Genomic DNA, 20,621 nt, shown 5'->3' on the forward strand with positions numbered 1-20,621 from the left:
GGAGTCTACACTGTGGACCATGTTTGACAACTTCTGAGCAAAAAATTCCTTCTCAGTAGAATGGTAACTGAATCCTCCCGACACGCTTGGAGGTGACAGAACATAAATAGAATGTGACTTTGTCCTTTAAACTGTTGATGGTGCTAGTGTGATAGGTTAAAAAAAAATGGATGATGCTGTCTTCAGTTGTGCATGCATCTCTTAAAGTACCGGTCATAATTTTCCAACAGCAAAATGTCGCTGTTCATTGATACCACTTAAGAACAGGATGAGCCTAAATTTAAAATGACCAATCATTTGTGTTAGTTCATAATTTCATGTAGCCTGTAACATTCTAGATGAAAAAGAAAAAATTAAAGATGTGAGTATTTAAACTGAACAATATTATAATATAGAAGAAATTTAATCAGAGAACCAATGGCTTTTTGGTAATGGAGAGGGGAACATTTCTCTTTGTATGAAGGGAGTGGATGATCTTGTTTGGGATGGAGAACAGGTTGTGTTTGGGTTTCTTTTTTGTTCCCCGCCCCCACCCTTTGAGGCATATAATTCAAGAATAATGAACACTGACATTTTAAATTTAAATCAGCACTTGACAGTTTCATTATAAAGTGAAGGGTAGGACTTCTGTATAAACACCATGGTAAAGGTGTAGGTACTGTACAAAAAAGCAACTGCATGAAAAGGAAAGGATTTTTGTAGGCTATGCCTCCTTTTTTTTTTTTATTCCACCAACTGCATGGTTATGATAGATGTAGATACACTTTCAGATGCAATGCTTGTCCGAGTCTATCCCAGCAATGCAGCTAGTCTAATAAAAGATGTTGCCCCCAAGAGTCCTTGCCTCTTGAATGTTCCTGGACCATCAATATATATTTGTGGACCATCCCAACTACAACAATGTCACTTACATAAGTAACCTGTGCTCAGCACTGTCACTTACATAAGTAACCTGTGCATATGTACATAGCTTAGGTCTGGGAACTATCTGGGGAGCTGATATTGTCAGAGTATGCAAGAATGTGTAGAAGAAGTCTATTCATAAGTGTAAGTTGGCTCCTATTAGATTCACATGTGACAGCACTGAAATAGTTAATGAAGAGATCTTGGATATGAAACACCAGTGACTACCTCTTTTAATTAAGTTCTGGGTATGACTGATGTTGTTCTTGACCTATGATGTGTAAGTGACTAAAATCTTACTATTCCAGGATGGTTTGTTTTGTCCATCTTTAACAGCAGTAGTCATGATTAACAGGGATCCTAGTTTTCTCTGTTTTAAAAATCCAAAATGCTCTGATTTAAAAATCCCCAAATCCACATTTTTCCACAATTAAAATGAAATGCCACCACGTATATAGGTATCAGTTGAACATAATGTTTTATTGATCTATTTACTATTTTAAAGCAATTTGGAAGCCTACCCCAGTGCCAGCAAGGAGTCTCGCCACCCCATTCTGCCTTTCCGCATTGGATCCCACCTGCTGGGCCACAGAGGCAGCTCCTGCTTGTGCCAGTCTGGCCACAAATCGCCTATCCCTCCTCCCTCATAAACTTACCTGTGGCCACTGCTTTGCACCATGCTGCCTGGCTGCTGTGTGCATGTGTGTGCATGCACGTGCACATGGTGGGTGCCCCCTGCTTGTGATTCCCCTCCACCTGCTCCCCTCAGCCCCCTGCAGGCTGGAATTCTCCCAGCCTGCAAGGGGAAACCTGTGGTTTCCTGCAGTTTTCTCCCTTAAAGGAGAAAATCTCGATCAATGTTTGGAATGGCTTGCATCTGTGTTTTTCTCCTGCAAATGGAAAACATGGATCCCTGATGATGAATTATGAAGGAGTAAAGAGTCTTAGGTAAAATATTTACTTTTCAAGTAAATTAAATATAGTGTTGGCTAGCTATGTATAGTGAGTCCATTTGGTGATCAGAAAACACCTAGTATATGGAGTGAGTTGTTAATCCTTCTAACCCATACAAAATGCTCTTGATGCAGTGCTATACAGTGCCAGTATCAAGATTTTTGCTGGACATAAAGTTATGCAAAAAGCAATGCAATGAGCCTTAATGAGTAAGAAAAGCTGAGAGCAGGCACACTACAATTGCCAAATTTAAGAGCAGGCAAGTGATTAGGCATATTTAAATTGATGAAAGCTGTACCTTTCCTATTGAAATCAATGGCTGCCGCTGCATCTCGATCAATGTTTGGAATGGCTTGCATCTGGGTGCTTTGGAAATCCTGCCAAAGTGTCTATCTGTACCTAAATACCTTAAAATAACTTAAGACTGATTTATACTTAATTCTAGTTCCAAAAATAACATGTCACTTCTGAAAAATGAGACTTAGGCGCCTAAAATGAAAAAAAATATATATTTCTTGTGTAAACTTCTGTGTGTTTTGCACTGGTGTGGTTCTCCCACTTTAATTGTGCAAATAGTGGTGCAGCAAGTGTGTTAAGGGTTTATCACGTGCAACTACAACATGTTCACTAGTGAAGACATCCATTGTGGACAATTTCTCATCTAACAGCCTCAACATTTGTGTACCCAGCAGTGTAGTGCCATGTAGAGATCCCCTGGGCTGGTTGTTAGCATGTTAACTCAGATTCTGGAGCCTGGTAAAAAACATGCTGCGTTTGTTAGCGCCAGAACTGGAAGCAGGATAGCTGCATTAATCTGCATTTCACTGGGCTAATGCTGCTATACTGTTTCTAGCTCCACAGCCAACACATGTACAGCTAGCTTTTATATCTCCACATGGTATTACCATATGGATATGCACCTTAAGAGTTTGTTTTGTAACTTTTTAATGTTACATATTGTCTTTTTTAATGAATGGTAGGATGCCTACAGACAGATAAAAATCTTTTTTATTTATGTTGAAATGCAATCATTCACAACATTTTTCTTTGAAGGTTACAGAGAAATCATTCTACAGACTTTGCCCCAGCTAACAGTCCTAGATGGAAGGAATATATTTGGTGAGCCAGTAAATGTAACTGAAGAGAATTCAGATTTGCAATGTTTAGAAGGCCTTTTAGATTGCTTGGCTTCATCCAGTTCCCCATTAAATGATAACCAGGTACTTTTAACCTTCCTCCCAAGTATAAATTAGGGTATACATTTTTATTTTTCCCATGTTGGATACACTTGCTTAAAGTAATGCAACTCTTTTTTTTAAATAGAATTGCATTGACTTGCCAGTAATCACACCTCACATCGACCAAGTGTTGGCTCGGTTTCGGCAACGTGGAAATATGCCAGTGCAAAGCACCTGCAGTTCTTCTACAGAGCCAGCTTCTTCAGAACCAGAAAGAGCTAAACTTAATAGCATACCCAGTGAGATGAGAATAAGAAAATTAGAGGATCAAATTTCACAGCTTTTGCAAAAGGTAATTAGGTTTCCACAAACATGGCCTTTATTATGTATTTATAAAATGAAGTGTACCCATATAAAAACTAAATGAAAGAGCTTGTCTCTACTGACTACCTGGCATGCAGTGGGGAAATTAAATTTGTATTAATGTTTATACACTGATTTGGGAAGAAACTGAGACTATCACTATGTAGAGGACAAGACAACATAGCCTACTTAAAAAATTGTAGATGATAGCTACATTAGGTGGTAGAAATTTCAATACCAAATTAAATGAAAGATCCTTCTAAATTCACACATCTCCAGTTATCAGCAAATTTTTCTGTAAAAGATGAGAGCTTGGTGCTGGCTTGGATCTGCTGTTAGACATAGTTCTAAGACGGACGCATGCATCATTTGCTTACATAAAGGATGCACCCTTATATCCATATTTATATTTAGGTTTCTAATTTTTCCTATTTTTCACATTTTATTTTTAATGTAAATTGAAACATATTTTCTTTAAAACTTTTTAATCTTTAAATATGTTCTGTCAATATTAGGTGATCACAGACTGCTTTTCATTTAGAAGTGTTTGTCTCTCAGACATGCCATCTTTGCTCTGCTGTAGATAATGTCATTGTTAATCTGATGTGTATTTGTTTTAAATAGCAACTATGTTGTTCTGGAAACATGGAACCTTGAGTTTGGGTCATAGGTGAAGGTTTGGAAAAACAATTTTCTTCCTTTTTGAGAACTGAGAACTTTTTTTGCTGCAGCTATGGATTTTTAATTATTTCTGTGGTAAATAACTGCTGCGGTTAATGAGAGAAATTTCAAAGAGTGATCAATAAGCAGTTATGTGCGATTGCATGTACTGTTTTGCCAATATAACTGGACCTCCTCTTTGTGTTGCATTGTTTCACAGATTTCATAGACATTAGGGCTGGAAGGGACCTCAAGTCCAGCCCCCTGCCCCAGGGGCAAGAAGTCAGCTGGGCTCATAGGATCCCAGCAAGATAAACATTCAAATTTCTCTTGAAGGTGTTCAAAGTAGGTACTTGAACCACCTGTGGCAGGCTATTCGAGACCCTGGGGGCTCAAACAGTAAAGAAATTCTTCCTTATGTCCAGCTTGAAACTGTCTTGCAGGAGTTTATAACCATTCAACCTTGCATCCCTTGTGCCGCTCTAGTGAACAAACATTCTCCCAGATCTTGGTGAACACCCCTGATAAACTTACAGGTGGTCACCAGATCACCCCTGAGCCTGTGCTTTTCCAGGCTGAAGAGCCCCATGGCTCTCAGCCTTCGTCATAAGGTCTGTTTTCCTGACCCCTGATCATGCACGTGGTTCTCCTCTGCACACTCTCAAGCTTCTCCACATCCTTTTTGAATTGTGGAGCCCAAAACTGAATGCAGTACTCCAGCTGCGGCCTCGCCAAGCCCGAGTAAAATGGGAGAATGACATCCCAGGATTTACTTGAGAAGCATCTATGGATGCAAGCCAGCATTTTGCTCACTTTACTAGCTGCAGCATCATATGAAAGGCTCGTGTTCATCTTGCGGTCAGTCATGATCCCCAAGTCCCTTTCATCCATAGTGCTAGCCAGCTTAGCACTGCCGAGCCTATAAGGATGCTGCAGGTTTTTCTTTCCAAGGTGGAGAACCTTGCATTTTTCCATGTTAAACAGCATCAGGTTCTCATCCTCCCATTTCCTGAGTCTGTCAAGGTCAGCCTGGATCGCCCTCCTGTCCTCAGGTATGGATGCTTTATCTCAAAGTTTGGTATCATCGGTGAACTTGGCCAGTCCACTTCTGACTCCAGTGTCCACATCATTAATGAAGATGTTGAACAATACAGGTCCAAGGACAGAGCCTTGAGGGACCCCACCGGTCACAGAGCACCATGACGATTGACTTTCAGATTTAGCCGGGCACTTTTGTTGAAAGCTTAAAGTAATAAAATAGTTTGGTTGGTGAGAAGGGAAGAAAGTCACTGAGTTATATTCTTTGGCATCTCCATAAGATACATCTGTGCTAATGCCCTTTCATAGACTGTAATCTTTCAAAAATAAGAAAATGTTTATAAATTACTTAGTCCATTTTTAATAGATTTCAGAAGAATTTTTGTTGCTTTTTGTTATTTAGGTGTCTCATTCTTCAAGAAGTGGAGCTCCTCTAGTTGTTCTTAAGGCTAAGAGAGACACAGATCTGACTTCTGAAAGCGAGTGTGAAATTGGAAAAGAGAACAACAAAAAAGTGGCTAAAAGAAGCAAGATCCCTACTTATCGTAAAGTTAACTTGTCTTCTAAAAACCATGCAAACAATTTGAAAGGCAAAACAACTACCAGGTATTTTCCATTTTGCCGTATGAGCTTTGACTTAATATGAAAAATGAAGTACTTTCACAGGTAATTCAGTTTTAACGTGAAGTACGTTTTATAAATATGCTTTCTAGTACCTGCTTTATAGAAACACTTATGTTCCCAAATTTTAGAAGTTGCTTTCATAGTTTTATTGCTCAATGCAGCAATATTTTCTGAACTTGTGAAAGATTTTTTCATGAAGAATTTTTTTAAAAATGACCAATCCCACCCTGTTGAAAGGATTAGCTATCTACCTGCAGAAAACTTTCAAACCTTAGTACTCAACATTAGTCTGTTTCTCTCACTTTGGGAAATGATGGGAAAAGATCTTCATAATACGATACCTAGCAGGAAAGCTAGGCAAGTACTTTAGATGTGGTGAGGAGTTGCACTTTATGTAAAAGAGCCATATGATTGCTCAGAGTTCCAGTATGAAACTGGAGGTAGGCTTGTTGAGAGTCTCTGGGTTAGGATCAGAGGGGAGAGCAACAAAGGTGATGTTGTGGTGGGGGCCTGCTATAGACCACCAGACCAGGAAGAAGTAGTGGATGAGTCTTTCTTCAAACAGCTAGCAGAAGTTTCCCTATTACATATCCTGGTTCTTATGGGGGACTTGAATCGACCTAACATCTGCTGGGAGGACATTACAGCAGTACACAGGCAATCCAGGAAGTTTTTGGAGAGTATTGGGGACAACTTCCTGGTGCAAATGCTGGAGTGGCCGGCTAGGGGCCATGCTGTTTGTCACAGGGCACAAGGGTGCCCTGCTCCTTTAAAGGACTGAAACTGCCAGGGGCAGAGCCCTAGCGGTGAGCTGAAGGGCCCCAGCTGCTGGTTACCAGGGCAGCCAGAACAGGTTAGCAGCCCACACCTGCCAGCGGTCAGCTGACCGGAAGGGGCAGGGACAGATGTACCTGAGGGTGCTGAGGGAGTTGGCTGATGTGATTGCAAAGCCATTGGCCATCATCTTTCAAAACTCTTGGTGATCAGGAGAGGTCCTGGACAATTGGAAAAGGGTAAACATATAGTACGCATATTAAAGAAAGGGAAAAAAGGAGGATCCAGGGAACTACAAACCAATCAGCCTTGACTCAGTCTCTGGAAAATCATGGAACAGATCCTCAAGAAATCCATTTCTAAGCACTTGGAGGAAAAGGTGATTGGGAACATTCAGCATGGATTCACCAAGGGCAGGTTATGCCTGACCAACCTGATTGCCTTGTTTGATGAGGTGACTGGCTCTGTGGATGCAGGGAGATGGGTGATTGTGGTGTACCTTGATTTTAGCAAGGCTGTCTCCCACAGCAGTCTTGCAGGCAAACTAAGGAAGTATGGGCTGGATGAATAAACTGTAAGGTGGATAGAAAACTGGCTGGAGCATCAGGCTTAGAGAGTAGTAATCAATGGCTCGATGTCTAGTTGGCAGCCAGTATCAAGTAGAGTGCTTCAGGGGTCAGTCCTGTGGCCGGTTTTGTTTAGTGTCTTCATCAGTTATCTGGAAGGTGGCATAGAGTGCATCCTCAGCAAGTTTGCAGATGACACCAAGCAGAGATACTGGAAGGTAGGACTAGGGTTCAGAGTGTCAGGAACTTTAATCCAGACTTCCCAGGTCCGTTGTCTGACCGCAAGAGACAGGCAGTACCAGCAAGGTCTTATCTCAAAGCTCTTTACTGAAGCGTGCACACAGCAATAGAGAGCGGCCCGTCTCCTCCAAGAACCAGCCCCTCCTCCTTAATAGTAAGTAAGTTTATATAGACAGTTTCACGTTACAGGTTATACACCTAATTGACTCAACCCCCATGGTTAGAAACTTCTAATGCACATGCCTAGCTACACAATAAGAGGCTTTGAGCCGTTCTTATGCATAAGCATCTTCCTTATCATCAAGCATGCAACTTTTCTTTTCAGCACTATTACTATGCTAGTCAGTTCAAGGTGTGGTGACTTGCTCTTGCTTATCAGCTCACATTCCTGTTGCTATGCTGTATCCAGAGAGCTTGTGATTATCTATTTTTTTTTTTTTTTTTTTTAGTTTCTCACCAGTATTTTTCTTTGTGGGCTTTTGGGCCTGCTCCCAAACATCCTATTTATCAATTCCCACTTTGTCCCTAGAAGACCCGAAGAGGGGACTCTTGGGACACATATCCATTCATGTATCTAGGGTTCATTACATGATAGGCCCTTTTAACCTTGGGGCCCCTTTTACATAGTCGAGCGCCCACACAGCATCCACAGCTTATGATTACATAAAGCAATAAAGCCCACAAATAATAACAACAGCACTTTTAAGCAAATTATGTAGCCACCCACCTATATTAGGCAACCAGCTGAATAAATCACTCCCCCAAGAGCTTCAGTTCAATCGCCTCCCTCCATGATCCTTTGCAATCTCTTTAAGGTGCTCTGCTCTTTCCCAGGTGGCATTATAAACATCAGGAATATATACGCAACATTCTTGTCCTATTAAGGCACATGTTCCTCCTTGCGAGGCCAGCAAGATGTCTAGGGCCATTCTGTTTTGAAGAACCATTTGCCTTAGTTGCTTTTGCTCAGTAGCTAGATCTATGAGGGCTTCAGCAGTGGTATTAGCCATCATTTCTAACACTCCCTGTATTCTCATCACACCCTCTCCTATGCGGTAAGTGGCCCCTCTGCAAGCAAAAAAGAGGGTGGCACAAGTTCCAGTCCAATCATTAAGCACTTTCCAAGTAAAGGGTCGAGACCGGTCAACATCATCTTTGGCATCTCGCACATTGCGTAACCATCCAGAGGGAAGGTGGTCTCGATACAATATAGGAGGCTCTAACTAGGCTAAGTAGCAAGATCCACTCCACGAAACAGACAAACTTAGGTATGCCTTCTCTCCCCACACCCAATATACCCCAAACAAGGGAGGCTTAGTAGACGAATTTGCATGGTGGGACACTATTGACCTGTTAGTCTTTGTGTACCAACCAGTCCAGGCAGGGAGTTTTTTAAAGCTAGGAAGGGTGGAATTATTAGAACAGAGGCGGACTGCATGCTGCCCTTCTGAACTATTAGCTGTAGCGGAATGGATCTTTGTGCAGTTTATAGCCCATGTCTCTACATTTCCGGGATTGCTATTATCATGTAAATACCAAACTTCCCCATCAATAGGGCAATGGTCCTCACCAGGATGGTTATACCAGTATGACTTAGCCCTTTTTTGACCATCTTCCAAAGATATCCCTGGTCTCCTAGTGCTCTCAAAATGGGTCTCATTAAAGTAGGCTTTACACTCACTGATTTTCAACAACACTTTTCTTATCTCCAAAAAGCACTATTCACCAGGTCTTTTTCCCACCGTGAGGTACTTGCTAACTTGGATTTCAGCATCAGCCCAGGTTATATTATGGTTACCTGTGGGTTCCTTTTAGGATGGGGTCCAGGTCATGTTCATAGGGCTAAGGGGAATGGGAATCATGGGGAGACCTCTCTGGCTATCTACTGGCACTAAGGAACACACCCAACGTGAGGTATTGTTCAGAGCTGGCATACGGGCTTTCATTTCATGAGCAAAGTGAATAAAGGCATTATATTCGTATCCCTTAGTTATTCTAACCACTAAAAAAGTAAAGCAATAAACAATAGACAGATGAGTCTACTGACTCCTCAGGCGACTTTCCGTGGCCATCCTTTGGGGAATGGGCACCAGTCTGGGTTTTCTTGAGTTTGAGCTTCAGGCCGCCTAAAGGGGTAGCAGTCTATTTGCCCCAGACATGGAGGTCATCTGCTTCTGATTCACCCGGTTTGCGGTGGGGTGAACACGCGTGGCTCCCTCGAAGTCCAACACCGTCTGCTTCTGGGGAACCTTTTACCAGGTCGGGTTCCCTAGCGAGGTTCCTTTTGACTCTGGTATGATGAACCCAAGTGGGAAGTTCCTTGACCCAAATAGCAGTGGGGCTCACCAGGATGGTCTCGAACAGTCCTAGCCACTGAGGTTGAAGTGGGGGCTTTCAGTAAGTTTTGATCCGCACCGGGTCACCTGGTGAAATAGAATGAACAGCTTCCCACAATGGTAAAACTGAGACTGCGCTGAGTACTGTTGTAATGTTGCTAAATGCTGCTGCAAAGCTTTTACATAAGCTTCTGTTTCGCAAGCCATTAGAAGTTTCTAACCATGGGGGTTGAGTCAATTAGGTGTATAATCTGTGACGTGAAACTGTCTATATAAACTTACTTACTATTAAGTGTATCACTACAATCTCCTTAGGAGCTTGAATATCTTGAAGCAGCTTAGCAATTTCCTTTTCCGTGGGTGATCTGTGCTCCAGACGAGGTAATAAAACCCCGTTCCTTCCAAATTGCACCCGTGGCGTGGCACACTCCAAAAGCATATTTTGAATCTGTATAAATATTGACTCTTTCCTTTAACATAGAGGCAGGCTGTAGTCAGGGCTTTCAACTCTGTTGCTTGGGCGCACACTCCGGGTGAGAGAGCCTCTCCTATTAATACAGTCTCACTATTAGTAACTGCGTATCCAGAGTGTCTGATTCCTTTACAGACAAAGGCAGAGCCGTCCACAAACAACTCTGTCGGGGTTTTGGAGGGGAACATCAGTAAGGTCAGGGCGAGGGGTGGAAATTAGGTCCAAAACCTGCAGACAATCATGCACATATCCATTACTTTCCTCCTGGGGCATCAAAGAGGCCGGGTGTGTTTTTTGGTGTGCCCCCTAACCATTTTTCAAGCGGGCTGGCTGGTGTTCTTAAAGGTGAGGGAACACTTTCTCCAGCTGCCCCCCCTTTCTTTCCCTACTCTTTCCCTGTCCTGTTTTTCTTGCACCCTCTCACTCTGCCAGACAGGTGGGAGAACAGGAACAAATTCGTCTTCCTCCCTGAGCGGCTCTAAGGCATAGGGCGGGGGATTTTTACATGATTCTTCCATACAAACTGCTTCAAAAGCCACTCATCCCTCCATTGGTTTATAATTATACTATACAAACAAATAATTCATTTGTCCCGGTCTGAGATCGACCAAAATATCCTGTAAGAAATTCATTCTCTCTGTGGAAAAGGTTCCACACTCCGGCCGGTCTCTAGTCAGGGACAAATGAGAAGTAAATGATGGCCATTGGATCCAACACAAATTTCTCATCTTAGCCTTGGACAATCCAGCCGTTCCGGATACATCCTTCTAATCTCTTAGAGTGAGAGACAACGGGGCGTCCCCCAGGCATTTACTGCAGTCTTGTCCCATTTCCCTGTACCGAGCGCTCACTCACCTAGTTCCAACCGGGTCCTGCTCAAAGGGCAGGCTGACATTGCTGGATTTCTACGGGCTTCAGCTGGTTCATGGGACAACGCCTTATCACTGACACAGGATCCAGCTACCGGGCAAGGCTCCTCAAAGTCTGAGGATGCGCACTGCGTTGCTTCAGAGTCCAATCCCATGCCGGAGAGTCAGACATGTCCTATCTGGGGTGCCAAAATTGTCAGGGACTTTAACCCAGACTTCCCAGGTCCGTTGTCTGACTGCAAGAGACAGGCAACACCAGCAAGGTCTTATCTCAAAGCTCTTTATTGAAGCATGCACACAGCAATAGAGAGCGGCCTGTCTCCTCCAAGAACCAGCCCCTCCTCCTTAATAGTAAGTAAGTTTATATAGACGGTTTCACATCACAGATTATACACCTAATTGACTCAACCCCCATGGTTAGTTAAAAACTTCTAGTGTGCATGCCTAGCTACACAATAAAAGGCTTTGAGCAGTGCTTATGCATAAGCATCTTCCTTATCATCAAGCATGCAACTTTTCTTTTCAGCACTATTACTGTGTTAGTGAGTTCAAGGTGCGGTGACTCGCTCTTGCTTATCAGCTCACATTCCTGTTGCTATGCTGCATCCAGAGAGCTTGTGATTATCTTTTTTTTTTTTAAGCTTCTCAGCAGTATTTTTCTTTGTGGGCTTCTGGGGCTGCTCCCAAACAGCCTATCTATCAAGAGTGACCCACGACAGATTCAAGGATTGGGCCAAAGAGAGTGCCTTAACCAGCTGGCTAAACAATAGAACAGGGGGGTACCCTTTAGTGCCTGTTGAAGATGAGCAATTGTGCAGCCAACAGTGCAAGCATCAGGAGGATAGAAGATTAGCAGGCAAGACGGAGATTACCTCTGTAGCTTAGCAATTAGAGCACTAGATTGGGAAGGGGATGACCAGGTTATAATCTCTATTCTTATACATTTTACATTTATGGTCTCTTGATTTAAAAATAGAACTTTTCTGAAAGCATGGATCACTAGTACCCACTGTCATCACACTCCTCCTATGATGGGGCACACTCAGCTCTCTGGATCCACACTGACTATATGTGGAGCCTAGGTGATTAATTCTTTTCTCTTAACTCATCCTCCTGGCACCAGGTACCTAACCACTAGATGTCATGCCACCTCAGCTGCAGGTGCTAAAGTGCCTCTATATTACATCCTTAATTTTTCATGTTTCGTATAATGAAATAAATGTTAATTAACAAAATTGACCTCAAGACTCTGAAGTAGCACCCATGCAGGCTCACTGAAATCTTGAACTGATATTACCATATCAGTTGTGCTCAGTCATGTCACTTTTTAAAATATTATTCTCTACAGCCACTACTAGAGGACAGGGCCTTTGCAAATAAAAGCTTGAGGCTCTGGATGATTAATTTTACCTCTATGGTTTCCTTTTTGGAACCTGTGTTGCTCACCTGGGGAAGGTGCTGTCTGTGATGGTCATAGAGGAGTAGGGCTGGACTTTGAGTTGTCATCCTGAAGCAAGATCATTCGTATCTAAACCATTAATAGAGCTCAGTACATAGTTCTTCTCTTAATACCTCTATGTAGCTTCCCTTAAATGCAACAACCAGTGATTTACTGAGGAATTTAATACATACATAATAGCATATGTACAACACTTGGTTCATCAGCATTTCCCTAGTGGATCTTATGCTTGTTGCTGATTTTAAATCATCAAAAGCTTAGCATTAAGTTTGTAATAAAGTGGGAGTACAGAGTAGACATTTTTTAAACTGCTTGTTCTTTAAGCAAGTGTCTGTATGTGTTCAGCTCTTGGGTTTGGATCTTGTTGTTAAAGCTTTTGGTTCCTTGCCCTTAAGGCTCAGGAGCTTGGGACTCTGCTAATTAGGATGTCAGCTGGCCTAAGCCTGCACTCAGGTTGCCTTCTCTCTCCCTCATTTGTTGCTAAGAGGTGTGATATGCTAGCTAAGTCTCAGATCCTCCTGTCAATCTAAGCCGAAAGAGAGAATGAGCACCAAACCTGTTCTTTAAAACAGGGTTCTGCAATATATACAGTTCCTGGGTAGGATATATAGTCCCTGGATAGAATTTTTCCTGGGGAGCTGGAAGGCTTTGCCTGTGGCCATACTGCCATTACCACTTCTCCCAGCTCCCCTTCCCTTCCCCCCCCCCCAAATGCATGTGGGCTCAGCTTCCAGCATGGGAGGATCTGCACAGGGGCTGGGGAGCTGCAGACTTTCTCTGAGCTACCAGTGCTTCTCCTCACTTCCATCCATCTGCCTGCCAGCTGCATTGTGGGGGAGTCCCAGCACAGCTCCTCACAGGCTGGAAGCTGCATCTGCACCGCAGCCAAGTGGAGTGGGGAGTGGACACAACTGGAAGCTGCATGACTCAGACACAGCTCCTCTACCTGCACCTTTTGCTGGGCTGGGCCGCAAGGAGCTTTCAGCTGCACCCGCACCACTGCCACTTGTCCTTGCTCCAACCCAGCTTCTCCCAGGCAAGTTAGAAGTTGTAGAGCTCTGACAGCTCATCCAGCAGGCACAGGCAGGGGAACTGCATTGGGACCATACAGCTTTTAGCTGTGCCCATGCTGCAGCCGGGGGTGGGGAGAAGGCAAGTGGACAGAAGCAGCCTCAGCAGTGATGCAGTTTGCAGTTCCCCAGTCCTAGGATATTTGCCTACCATGTGGAAACTGAATCCTACAGGGAGCAAGGGGGCTGGGAGGAGCAGCAGCAGCACATGCAGATCTCCCAGCTGTTTGGCCTCAGCATTTGTGCAGGAAATATGCTGCCCCCACCCCCCTAATTCTGGCCTGCTGCCAAAGCCACCTGACCTCTCAGACCAGAGCTGGGTGGAGGGGGTTCCAGCCTGTGATTTATTAAAGATTGCCAACCACTGCTCTAAATTATGTGTGTGGGGTTTTTTTTCCTGTATCTGTTTAATAATATAGATCAGGTACCATTTGGGCTCCAGATTTTATAAGTGTTGGGTTTTAACCTTTGCCAAGGAACCAAAATCTCTTGTGGCTGCTCCTTTAAATATTTGTCGTCCTGTTTTTCCTTTTTAGAATGAGAGTATATTCAGTGCAAGTGCTTGAGTTCATTTGGAAGAGGAACAAACTAAAAGCCAGAGGGGCTGGACTGAAATGCATATCTTTTTAGCTTGGTGGTTCTCATCCTTTTTAGACTTGACAACTGACATTTTCCAAGAAGTCTGAGTGTTTTCACTTTTTACTATAGAAAAAATATTATAGCAGTTCAGTTGCAAAGGACTCAGACCACAACAGGTTAGAATGTTTTTAATGGTGTGAATTCCTGTTTGTATTTCTGGGCTATTATCATGTGAATCATGTTTGCAAGCCTAACAGTGCTAACATTAAGTGATACCCCACAGCACCCTTGAAAGACTCTCAAGGCTCACCAGCATGCCATGGCACCCTGGTTGAGAATCACTGTTAATAGACTGTTAAGTAAAAGCAGATGGTAGTGCTGCTAGCAACCTTTTTCTGAATGAAAGCTTCTGTGTTTTGTATTGAAGTCAGTGCTCTCAGTGTTTAGTGTGGACACCATTAAGAATTTACCATTTTTGAAAGATAAGAGTTATTTAAGTTTGAGAGCATGGACCCCTGAATGAGTAACTGCATGATAAGCAGAGTAGAGATTTACTGCATTTCATCTGCTCCGTGGTAGCTGTCAGTGTGCATGACTGTACCCTGTACCAAGTGTAAGCTAATACATGGCAGCTTATCTCTCTTCCGTCAAGGGTTAACTGCATTAAATTAGCACTTGTTTACCAAAGGGTAAGAGCATGCATAGAGCTGTTCTCATGAATGGCTACATTCAGTAAATCCACTTTACTTCATGGTAAATTATTTGTGTTTGTTATTTATTTTCTAGATCTACGTGCTATTCTCCCCCTTCCCTCAGGGGGACTTACAGTAAATGATTATAGAAAGAGGATAAAAGATTAATATAGGAAGGGGCAGCAAAACGAACTTCTCCCTTTCCCCTCCACTGGGGTGCAAAATCAAAAGCCATCTACTTTGTCCTGCTCTCCTGCCCCCAGCCAAGGAAAGCATTTTCCCCCTCCCCCCTCCACTCAGTCCAACCTTGCTTCCCAACTCGCATGCAGTACCTCCATAGAAGAAAACAAAAATTACCTTCCTTCCTGCTTCATTGGCTTATACCCAGGAAACCGCCACTGCTGTGTGTTACTGTTCTGACTCCTTGGATACCCTCCCTTTTTGTTTTTCTGCCATGCCTTGATGTAGTAAGTTGATGTATAATAAAGGGAGGCTTCCTTTGGGTCCTAGGTTGAGCTCTTGTCTGTCTTTCAGCCAGCAGGTCCCTCTCAGATTCCAGTGGTCCCCAATCCAGCCTCTCAAGTGCCAAGTGAGCCTTCCTGGCCCATCTGTGCCCCCAGGGCACTTGTCGCCTTAAGGGCTAATTCCAGGGCGTCTGACCTCCCCTGTAGCCATACCTGTGCCTTGCAAATGTTGCAGTCCAATCATTCTTCCTTGCAGCCTCCGCCTTCCCAGCTTCTGCCCCTTTTCTCTTGGTGGCCCACTGTACTGAACCTGACTTCTAGGCTCCAGTTCCTTGTCTCTGCCATGCTTTGGGCTCTGGGCTTTCTGGCCCTAATTTCACCCTGCACTGGGCACAGGACTCACTAGCCCTGGCTTGATTTGGCTGCTCCATCCTGCTTGGGCCCTCTCCTGCTTGAGTTCCAGCCTTATCTGGTCTAGGCTTCAACCCTTTCTTTGGTGCCACCTGTCTGCATCTTGAGCCCAGCCCTTGGCAGGGCTCAAAGCAGCCACATGCCCGTCAGGCACAGCTGGGTCCTACTTGACCCCCAGTAGTCCCAACCCAAACCACCAATACAAACTACAAACTAAAATGTAAGCCCTAAATTAAACTGAATATAAATATTTAGTAAAAATATAAGCCTTTAACTAAAATATAAGCCCCCTTGCTGCAGAACTCTTCCTCTTGCAACTTGCAGAGCCAGACTGACACCTCCTGGCCCAGGCCCTGGGGTTGTATGTCTTCTAAGCTCTGCCCCTCTAGTCAGGTGGCTCCCAAGCTACCCACAAGGGTTTCCGGTTAGGGGCCTGATAGCTAGTTCACCAGGCAGCTTCCAACTGCTGCTCGAGCTGCTTTAGCAGGGCCCTTGCTACTCAAGTAGGGCTGTTCCCTGCTGTCTTATTTCAGAGCAACTAGCCCTGCAATAGGCGCTCATAATCTCAGGCCCCTGGCTACCTATTTCTCTGCAGCCAGCTCATCAAAGGCAGTACTTCCCTTAACCTGGGAATGTTCTGCTGTTGCTTTCCCCTTAAAGTAATGGGGAGCCTCTACTCCCTGTTACACGCCCTCTCTCAAAAGGGGACTGTGCCTATCCCAAAAACCCACTTATCCTCCCCTTTCTCCTCCCCACAATGGGAACACAGTGTTCAACTTATATAAAGTTAAGCAATACGTCATCATTGCAACAGTAAATAGTGCCTTTAAGTGTCACCCATCAGTGGTGCTCACCCAAAGTAGATGGTAGTTGTTCAAAGGCTCTAGGCCAGGGACAGGCAATTATTTTGGGTGGAGGGCTGCTTACCCAGTTTTGGCAAGCTGTCGAGGGCTGCATGGGTAGCCCCACCCCTTGACAGGTGTCCTGCCCCCAGGTCACCATCTTGGGACCAGTGTCCCAGTGTCTCGGGACCAATGTCTCAGGGCCAGCACTGGTGGGGCCCGGAGAGGGGTGTAGGCTGGCAGGGGGTCTGTGGAGCCAGAGGGAAAGAGGGAAGCTGGCCCAGCTCCACAGATCCCCTGCCGGCCGGGACCCCTGTACCCCTGCCGCCCTGCTCTAGGCCCCGCTGGCGCTGGCCCTGGGACATGGGTGTGGGCCCTGTACCCCCACTCGCTCCCAGTGGTCCCCCAGTCCCATGGTACAGGCCTGTGTGGCCAAAGGTCCTGGGGGACCACGCCTCAAAGGGGGAACTGTTCAGGGAGTTAGGCAGCCCAGAATGAGGGTGAAGTAGGCTGCCTGATGGGAGGGATCTGGTAAGGGTCTGGACTGGAGAATTCTAGGGCCTAGTGTGGAGCCGGTGACTATAAGAACAGTGGATGCCATCTGCGAGGCTTGGGCTGTGGTGTAGAGGAGGAACAGAGCCGCAGATAGCACCTCCTGGCATCGGGGCAAGACATGGGTAGCCTCCTGCCTATATAAAATCATCATTATATATCATCAAAGCACGGCAGGTGAGGAGGTGGGCAGTTGGCCCAGAAACAGGTAGGCGGGCCAATAACAGATCAGCCTCGAGAACACCCCCTGTTACAGCATGCAAGGTTCCTATAAGAAACTCCTTTACATGATCCTGAGCTAAAATGTATTTAGTAGGGGTGTGCAAAGTGCACCGTATTTGATTCAGATTCGCCCCGATTCGGGGGACAGAGATTCAGTTCATTAATTCAGATCACTGTCTTGATTTGATGTGGCTGAATCCAAATCTGAAGATTCAATGCTGATTTGGAGAATAAGCAATTCGGCCATAGACACAGCTTTAAATGTTTTTTCTACATACCTTGAGGTATCAGGTGCAGCTCGTGAGTGCTGAGATGGTGGGGCAGCTGGAGTGTCCCACAGGAGCATGGGGTGAGGGGGACCAGTGGACCCAGAAGTACTTCCAGTCCACTTCTGGGTCCACCACTAAGCATGTGGGGGACCCGCCCTGCCCCCCATCCTGGCTCAGCCGCAGGAGACCCCCAGGTGCCTCCCAAAGACTGAGGAGATACCAGTCACCGAGCTGGGGGGTGGGAAAGGGGTCCCACATGCACTCCATAGGAGACCTGGAACTGGACTGGAAGTGCTTCTGGTCCATTTCTGGGTCCGCCGCCGAACACGCTGGGGACCTCCCGTGGGACGCTCTATCTGCCCCACCATCTCAGTGTTCATGAGCTGCCTGGTACCTTGAGGAATGTAGAAGAAATGTTTAAAGCTGTGTCTGTGTCCAAATCATTGAATCTCTCCGAATCGATTTGGAGGATTCCAATTCAATTTGGAGAGAATAAAGTAGGGGCAGGCAATTATTTTGGGCAGAGGGCCACTTACTGAGTTTTGGCAAGCCATCAAGGGCCGCATGACAGGCAGTCAGAGGCAGATAAATACTAATTGTCTAAATTTTCAGGGGCCCCACAGGCTGGATAGAATGGCCTGGCGGGCCGCATGTGGCCTGCAGGCCGCATTTTGCCCACCCCTGGACTAAAGGGTCTTCTGATTCGATTCAGATTCGGAGATTCAGCCACCAAATCAGGCTGAATCTCTGCTGAATTGAATCAGAGACCGAAGCTTCACACAGCCCTAGTATTTAGCTTTCTTGGAGTTCTTTTCACTCATCATCTTCAGACTGTAGCATTGCTGCAGCATTACATCTGGCTTCTTAAAGGATGGTGCTAAAACCCTTTTGCTTTCCTGACTGCCCCTTCTCTGAGTCCATGTCACTAGCTTAGCTTCTCACTAACTCTCTCTCAAACCACGTGATCTATGGCTGCAGGGTTTTCTGTGCTTTCTTTGTATTCTAGTAAGCTTTTTTTTTCCCCCCCATAATTCCGTACAAAATTGCTGGAAAAGTTTTGTTTGTTTGTTTGTTTGTTTGTTTTGGTTTGTCTTTTTTTGTGGTTTTATGTGAAAATCACAAAACCATGATTTAAGTAGGACCCTAATCATTTGAGTTCATGTATGTGCAAACAACTGGCCAGTCTAAAGTTCTTCTTTATGACAAGTCATGAGACACATTTTAATTCTTTAAGGGTAAGTGAGGAGAAATCTTTTTAAATCCCATTGCAACACTTCTGTAAATCTGGTCTAAGATTACTGGGGCCGTAGTATCATGCATATTTTTTGCTTTTCACTACTTGTGATGCTGGCAGAAGCAAATATGCAATCAGATGAAGGAGCACGTAGACTCAATATATCCCACGTCCTTTCAGTGGTGGAAAGATCCAATTTCTGTATTTAAAATTTTATTTTTGCATCTCCTGAACTGTGATAAGCCCTGGTGACAGATGCGTCTAGTCCAGAAGGAGCTCATTTGCGGTTTCACTGAGCAATTCAGCTTGCATGCATCACATACGTCTTGCCTCTAGTTCACGAAAAAGCCCTGCTGGTGATGATAGACAATATTACATCTTTATGATATTCCTGTCTCTTAACATAAGAATCGTAGAAGTAGGGTCGGAAGAGACCTTGTAGATCTTCAAGTCCGACCCCCCTGAAATGATCTGGAATATGCCAGTAAGTACTCCATTTCTGGGAAAGGGATGTGGGCCACTGGATTTATAAAACTGTAAATCAACTTCCAGAGCTAATAAACACTCTTGCCTGCTTAACCAGTTTGCTTTTTTTCCCTGCTTGCCAAAGATAGTGATCCCATATTAAAAATGTATCGCATTTTTAACTGTGCAGAAATTGTTGTTGAGGTCCTTTCCTCTTTGTAAGAAATTAGGCTAAATGATTGTCACAAGAATGTATCCTTTTCCTAAAAGGTATTCCACCTCAACCACATGGCAGAGGTTGGTTGAGTTTCATTGTTTTCTGTAAAATATCAGAATAAATTATCACTATTTCTGTTTTAAAATCTACGGATCATTCAGAAAAAGGGATTTGTACTCTGTGACAATTTTTAGCATCATGACATAGCAGCTTAACCAGATTTAAATTTGTCTTAATTCCTTGCAGCATAAACCAGTGAAAATTGGAATTCCATTGCAGAAATCTTTATGGAAAGAAATGTTGGGATATGACACTGTATCTTTTTATTCCCAGTGTAAAAAAATCCATTATAAAATTTACAGTGTACTAAATCATAGCTATGAAAGTAATATTTTCAATATAGATTGTTTTTTTTCCTTTAATCAAATCCTTTTATGTACTGAAGTTATTTTATTTTGGCAGATTTATAGACATCCAAAAAAGGAGGGGGGGACACCCAACTTAGGCTGCTTTTATATTACTACATTTTGTTCGAAATCAACATTTTTTTAAGTTTAGTAAATTGTTTAAATCTGTTGAATTACTTTTCTGCTTGATTATCTAAATCCATTGCAGAATTTATGAAACAACATTTTTAGTTAAAGATTATTTTCTCTGAAGCCTAACAGCTCAAAAATTACATGAAAGAAAAATTCTTCAGTGAGAAAGGAAGAGGAGGAGTGGGAGAGGCTACTTTACCCAATATGAGAGTCAAATCCATAGCCTGCCTGCTTGGGCACACTCACAGAAGCAAGAAAGATGGGTTTGTATCAACTTGGACTGAGGAAGGCCTAGAAAACCTAGATCTCCTTCAAGGGGATGGCTATGGAAGATGGATAAAAGAATGGGAAGAGGATACAAAGTTCACGTGAAAGTTTTTAAAATCTGGATTTTGAAATTCTTATTTGAACTTCTTCCACCACCAGTTTAAATATTTTCTATAGGTGGGAGTCTACCTATATTGCAGGGGAACTTAGCAATTTTCATGGGTTGATTGTGCCCTAAAGCTCTAAATTTCCAGTAGTTCTGCCCCTCAGCACTGATTGGAAGAGAGGCCTAGTCCCTTAGCACAGACTGGCAGAGAGGCTTGGAGGAAAAGGACGAGAGGGTGGCTGCCATCTTGACTGCT

The 20,621-nt window shown here is 44.0% G+C and overlaps 1 protein-coding gene across 2 annotated transcripts in view; it reads left to right on the top strand.

Moving 5' to 3' along the window:
* LRRCC1 (leucine rich repeat and coiled-coil centrosomal protein 1) overlaps positions 1-20,621 on the top strand; it is a 53,190-nt gene that overhangs the window by 7,320 nt on the left and 25,249 nt on the right. For both annotated transcript variants that reach the window (XR_016441472.1, XM_090040258.1), the window contains exons 5-7: positions 2,911-3,077; positions 3,181-3,387; positions 5,500-5,702. Coding sequence is in view for 1 of the 2 variants with exons in the window: in XM_090040258.1 (XP_089896384.1) it covers positions 2,911-3,077; positions 3,181-3,387; positions 5,500-5,702 (577 nt within the window). In the remaining variant the exon portion in view is untranslated. The remainder of the gene's footprint in view (positions 1-2,910; positions 3,078-3,180; positions 3,388-5,499; positions 5,703-20,621) is intronic.

The sequence above is a fragment of the Crocodylus siamensis genome, chromosome 3 (genome assembly GCF_052110815.1).
Source record: "Crocodylus siamensis isolate JL-2025a chromosome 3, ASM5211081v1, whole genome shotgun sequence".
Lineage (NCBI taxonomy): Eukaryota > Metazoa > Chordata > Crocodylia > Crocodylidae > Crocodylus > Crocodylus siamensis.